Genomic DNA, 5,881 nt, shown 5'->3' with positions numbered 1-5,881 from the left:
TTTTTTTTCTCTCAATTATTTGATAACTATTAATACCAATTTTAAGGTACTGTTTCCTTTCTCCCAGCAAGAAGCCCTTCATTGAGCACAACCGTAGCCAGCATTTTCGACTTGATTTGAGTTGGGAGAAAGAGAAGAAAGAAATTGGAGTGCTCAAGGTCGACGTGAGGGCACCTCTGATTTAGTTGTGGCTTTTGAAAATATTGTATGCATAACCCTTGAGTTGTAATTTCAGAAGCCAAGAGCAGTGAAACATCAAAAAAATGCAGATTAATTCATTTTCAGTTTGCCGATACCAAACCACATTATTCCAGTTTAGTAACCAGAATAGCAGTAAATCATAAGGTCATGAGCAAGCAACTAGAGTATGATCAGAACTTGTTAATGAAACCATGAATGTGAGAGTTAGTGTCTTGAGCTCTTTCTTGATTAATGAAATGGGCAGCTCCTTCCATCACAACCACATCTTCATCAAGCATAGGCACGTCCTTTTTGAAACCACCTCCGTGCACATACTCTTTCATTCCTGGTGTCGTATACACCAAGTCCAACTCACCAACCATGAATTTCACCGGAACCTTCACTTTTGCTCCTGTCCACGCAGCTGTCAGCTCCCAGTTCCTGCAAAAAAAAAAAAAAAATCAACAATATAAGAAACATATATGAAATTTTTTACTTATAAACACACTAACAGTGTTACATTTAAAGAATGTTTTACACCATAATGGGACGTACAAGTCGAGTGCGCGGTAGTAGTTCAATCCTCCAGTGAAGCCCTTTTGGTCAAACTTGGTAGAGTAATACTTGAGGTCATCTTGAGAAAGCCAAGAAGGTAGCTTAGAATCAGGGGAAATGCCAAAGGGGTTTTCCTTGGGCAAGCAAGGGGGTCCTGGTTTTCTATCTGTAAGTATCTTTTTCAGTACTGCTTCGCTCCCATATTTGGCTATTTCATCTTCCATTCCCGGATCCTGTAACACAATCACCATGTCAAAATATACATTATGTTTCGGGATAGAAAACCATGACAACAATTACATCAGACAAACAGAGCTATTTCAAGCAAAATTAAGCTTATCTTTCAATTTTTTTAACACAGCTTGAGTTCTATACAGAATAAATGATAAATGACCTGTTACAACAAGTTTGTTATACGAATGGTGCACAAAATTCATTATATTTTAGTGTAGTTAAGTTCAATGCCTTTTAATATCGGTAGGTCTAATTTCAATGGTGCAAACCTAATTCACATGGGGTTGGTGAAGTGATTTAACATTCCGGTAGAACAGCATTTATTGAGCCATGCATCAGGCACCGACTTGGCAAAATCATGCAAAAACCAACCCAAGGAAGAAAAAGAAAAAGAAGATGCACATGGGACAACAATAGCTCATCATATGGTTCAAAACCAGGTCATCCTAAGATTATAATCAAAATTATCTATACCACCATCTATATGAGATAGATAATCTCATAACTGCGATATGAAAGCTAACCTGAATTAGATAATACTTTTAAGCAGACATATACTAACATATCGAATCCAAATTTTATATCGAGATAATCCACTTAATCCCTTCAACCAAACAACCCTAAGTATATAAGGGAATAATGATATGTTATGGAGCAAGTTGTACTTTGGACTTCTACTAAATTTCATATCTTTTTGATCGATCTAACATTGTATTTTTGTATTTAGCGCATATTTTAGATTTTTTAAACCATAATTAGGGGTGCGCGGTAGCTAGTTCAATCCTCCCGTGAAGTCCTTTGGTCATATATTTGGTAGATGGAGTATTATGTTCGGCTATGTTAACGAACTAAACTACTAGTATTACCAAAAAAAAAAACTACTACTGGTACTAACAACTTAACCTGACATAGGCACGTCACGTTACATCATTAAAAACCACCGCTTACCAGCAATCTTAAATTCTACGTTAGTGCAACTAGTACATTGGACCCATTAAAATTTAGGTACAACATGAGGACAAATTGGAGGCACTGTCTTGGAAGGTCAAATTTGACAACAATAATGCCAACTTTCCATGTGCAATAAGGACTTCTGAATCTACCCTGTTCTTTTCATCAAGAACAAGTGGTCAATTTATTTACTTAGACAATATTTATTAAACTCCTTTTCTCTTTTGCTTTCAGTACTTGAAAAGCTTATACATCTAAAAGTTACAAGGAATACTAGAAGCCAGTTTAAATATTCCTTTCGTCTTGTGTTGTTTGCTTACTTTGGAAGAGAATAAGAGATGTAAAATCATTTTACTTTTCCAAGTATTAAGGGATATGCTAAGAATGTTTTTTTGTCTTTTACCCGATGTCCGGAGTATGCATTAAGCCTCAACTAAATTCAGATTTTAGCCTGGAAGCCCCATATCGGGAGTAACGTACTCCCTAAGGAAGGCGGTTTTATAGTCAATACTTGTACTTAAAATATTTAGTTAGGGATGAATGAGTACTTGTTACTCCACTGCAACTTTTGTTGATGCTTCGAATGGTTACTAGTAATGAAGAGATATGTCGAACTTTTTTTGCATGCAAAATAAATAAAGGTATGATACAGTATAAACAACATTTTACACTATTAGGGTATTTAAAAAGTAATTAAAAAACGATCTGTGAGTGAGTGAATATATGTTGAATCCTAAAAAGATAATGGTGTTGCCTACACGAAGCTGGATTAGTCAAAATTCCAGGCACGTACCATCGTTATTCAAAAGATGCGGAACAACTTTCCCCACCTATCTCGAAATTAACACACAACCAATAGATATTAAAGACCCCATATACTTCTAGCGTGGTCACAAATTTATTTATTTCTATATGTAATCTTTTTTACCAATATAAACAATATAATATCTCGTTGAAAGGTGTTTTCCTTAAGTCTTTGAATTTGTGTAACTCCCCGAGCATTTTAACTTTATGAGTTCTAAATTTTAGAAGGACGATTTTAAAAACTACTAATTGACTTCTAAATTTAATATTTATAAATATTTAGTTAATTTCTTAATACAAGTATACTATTTGAATAAATTTTATTGAGTTCGGCCGAATCCTCCGCCCCTGCCCACTGTGTATACTAATCTAGCGATGCCATTAGATTAATCATATATGTAAGTGTAAAATAATCTTGAGAATTAATATCTTCTACTACATATCAAGTGCGTACCTGGAATCTGCACATGTAGTAATCATCTCCAAAGAAAGCTCTCATGGTAGGAATAGGCTTCATTTTTGGATGCCTTGGTCTGAAAGGCACAGAGAGACAAACATACGCCTTCACCAAATCAGGCCTGAACAAACACAAGTACCAACCTATCATGGCACCCCAATCATGAGCCACCAAGAAAACACTCTCCACTCCTAGCGACTCTATAAGCGCCACCAAATCCCCCACTACGTGAAAACAAGTATAGCTAGCTGCTTCAGCTGGTGCGTCTGTGTCTCCGTAGCCCCTAAGATCCGGCGCCACCGCACGGTAGCCTAAGTCAGCGAAGGCTACCAACTGGTGGCGCCACGTGTACCAGAGCTCAGGGAAGCCGTGGAGGAAGAGAACCACTGGGCCTTGACCCTTTTCAGCTACGTGCATGTTGATGCCATTAACGTTCACGGTTCTGTGCTCGATGCCTTCCATCTTTTCTCTCTTGTTCAGGATAAGACTGTAGTCGCTTTCTTTTTTGAAAGGTGATATATCATGTGTTTTTGTAGGGTAGTTTTATGAGAAGTTTTATCCCGAGGTGTGTGAGACTCCTTTTTGTCTCATAAATTTGTGAATCCTAATCTTATATTTTTGGGTCCATAAAATTATGACACAAAAAAAATATCTCATATAATTAGTGTCAGTTGTTTTAGAGATACAAAATAAAATTTTTCGTAGTTTTATTAAAAGGAAAAGGGAGGCAAAAGTGACGGATGAAAGTAATTAAATGCAGCTGCCGTATTAATTCGTCTTTTTTTAATAATTGTGCATTGGAAACGAGGGGGCCGAAATGCATCTTAAAGATGGAGACCGCTGGACACTAATACCTAGTGGCTAAATGTAATAGGAACTTGTGTATAATATGACTGCCAGCCTAGTCATACCCCACATATTTCCCCCCTTTAATTTGTGCGAGGGCTGGTTGGCGTTGAAAATCAAGATTCATTAAGAATGAATTAACATGGTTAGTATAGGAATATAATTTAGTTTGACTAGATACAAAGTTTAATAAAAATAAAAAAATTAGAAATTTGTAATTATAAATATACCATACATAATATTTGTGTGCAAGACTTTTGAATATAGATATGCTATAACATTTGTGTGCATATAAAAACTTATTATTAACGATAAACTATGAAGTTTAAATTATGTTATTTTTAAATTTAAAAAGCTGCTATTTTTTTAAAACTGATTAAAAAGAAAATGTTAGTCATAAAATTGGTGCACGTAAAATAGTTGAATTGATAGCCCTACCACCGCTAATTTTTGTTCCCTTGACGACCATTTAATTTGGTTTCTGTTTCTCTTTCTCTCTATCTCGACTTTTTTGAAATGGTATTTATTAGACGCGAGATCGTAATTCTTTTTCATTTCTAGTGCATGATAGTACGTTTCAGTTGAGATACTCCAATAGTTATAATCCATGTTTAATAAATGGAAGGGAGCAAAGGCTAAATTTAATAAGTTTAACTTTTATTATTAAATATATTGTGCCGTTAAAATTATAGGTTTAAAACTTAATACTCAACTGTACTTTATGCTTTTGGTCTTAGTTATTACACGCTGAAAGATAACTGCCATCTTCTCAATGTTCATATCTGTACCGAAAAGAACAGACCTCGAAGGATACATCACACCTATCCTTATCATTAGAAGTTTGACTATTTTGTACTAGTGGTGGCAAATAGGTGAATTAAAAACGGGTTGGGCAAATGTATTTTATTATACAAAATTGTGTACACATTTTAGTTTACATGACGTGGTTTTGTTCAACAAGATATTTAAGATAATAGAAAGATTTTTATATTGTAATTTTATAGATACCATAATTACTATGTGACTATAAATTATAATATTTTAATAATTTATTAATTGGAATATTATAATATTTACATAATTATAATAGTTTCTTATTAAGAATATAATAAAAAATTTAAGAAGTTCAACTATTTAAAATATAAAAATATTTTTTCTTGAAACGAATTAATAAAAATAATAATGAAATGAAGTGAAATAGAGGGATTTGACTAGAAGATTCATTAGTAAGTGACATGTACCGAACAATCTCATCTTTCACGACATTATTTTTCTCATTAATCAGGTAAATTTGGCCTATAAAGTTCATTTTAGTTTTAAAATATGAAATTTTCGGCAATTGTACATGATTAACACGCATGATACGCATGATAAAATTCATACATTACTGACATATAATTTTGTCTTTGTTTTGGGATTTAATCTTAATGTTCAATTTGATCAACCCGATGAAATACTTCCTCTGACCCAACATTATGCATAACAAGGCTCATCATGAAAATTGAGAAAATGATCCTTATAGCCCCTCAAAATTTAATAGCCCATATTTTTTTTCTCATTAACACGAAATGTCCTTCCGGCCCAAATATATTACATTTAATAGCCTGAAATGTCTATTGTATATTTTTTTATATAGTGACAGTCTATTTTGTACAGCGACAACCTATTTTATATAAATTATATAGTTACAATCTATTTTATATATTTTTTGTATGGTGACAATCTATTTTTGTATATATTTTGTATAGGAGAATTTGGTAAGGTAAGATGAAATTTTGTATAAAATAAGAATGGAAGTGGCAGAATAAAAAAAAAGTTTTGGCCTGAAAAGAAGTGCTGAGAGTTTGTTTTGTT

The 5,881-nt window shown here is 33.6% G+C and overlaps 1 protein-coding gene across 1 annotated transcript; it reads right to left on the bottom strand.

The window, feature by feature from the left end:
• Positions 1-251: 251 nt before the first annotated feature.
• Positions 252-3,834, bottom strand: LOC107759209 (epoxide hydrolase 3). Its single transcript, XM_016577091.2, has 3 exons — positions 3,179-3,834; positions 736-968; positions 252-621 (listed from the first exon to the last, which is right to left on the bottom strand). Exons 1-3 carry the CDS (start codon positions 3,641-3,643, stop codon positions 372-374), a joined length of 948 nt encoding a protein of 315 aa, XP_016432577.1. The 5' UTR covers positions 3,644-3,834; the 3' UTR covers positions 252-371.
• Between the last annotated feature and the right edge of the window lie 2,047 nt (positions 3,835-5,881).

Source organism: Nicotiana tabacum, chromosome 7 (genome assembly GCF_000715075.1).
Source record: "Nicotiana tabacum cultivar K326 chromosome 7, ASM71507v2, whole genome shotgun sequence".
NCBI classification, from domain to species: domain Eukaryota; kingdom Viridiplantae; phylum Streptophyta; class Magnoliopsida; order Solanales; family Solanaceae; genus Nicotiana; species Nicotiana tabacum.
Note: the sequence above shows the minus strand (reverse complement) of the source record. Positions and strands in the feature narration are given on the sequence as shown.

Bases quoted from the DNA above. Each gene is read 5' to 3' on its own strand.
- LOC107759209 (XM_016577091.2), bottom strand. From the start codon at position 3,643: ATGGAAGGCATCGAGCACAGAACCGTGAACGTTAATGGCATCAACATG. The intron at 969-3,178 runs GTACGCACTTGA...ATTGTGTTACAG, and splicing joins ACTACATGTGCAGATTCCAG to GATCCGGGAATGGAAGATGA. The intron at 622-735 runs GTACGTCCCATT...TTTTTTTTGCAG, and splicing joins TACTACCGCGCACTCGACTT to GAACTGGGAGCTGACAGCTG.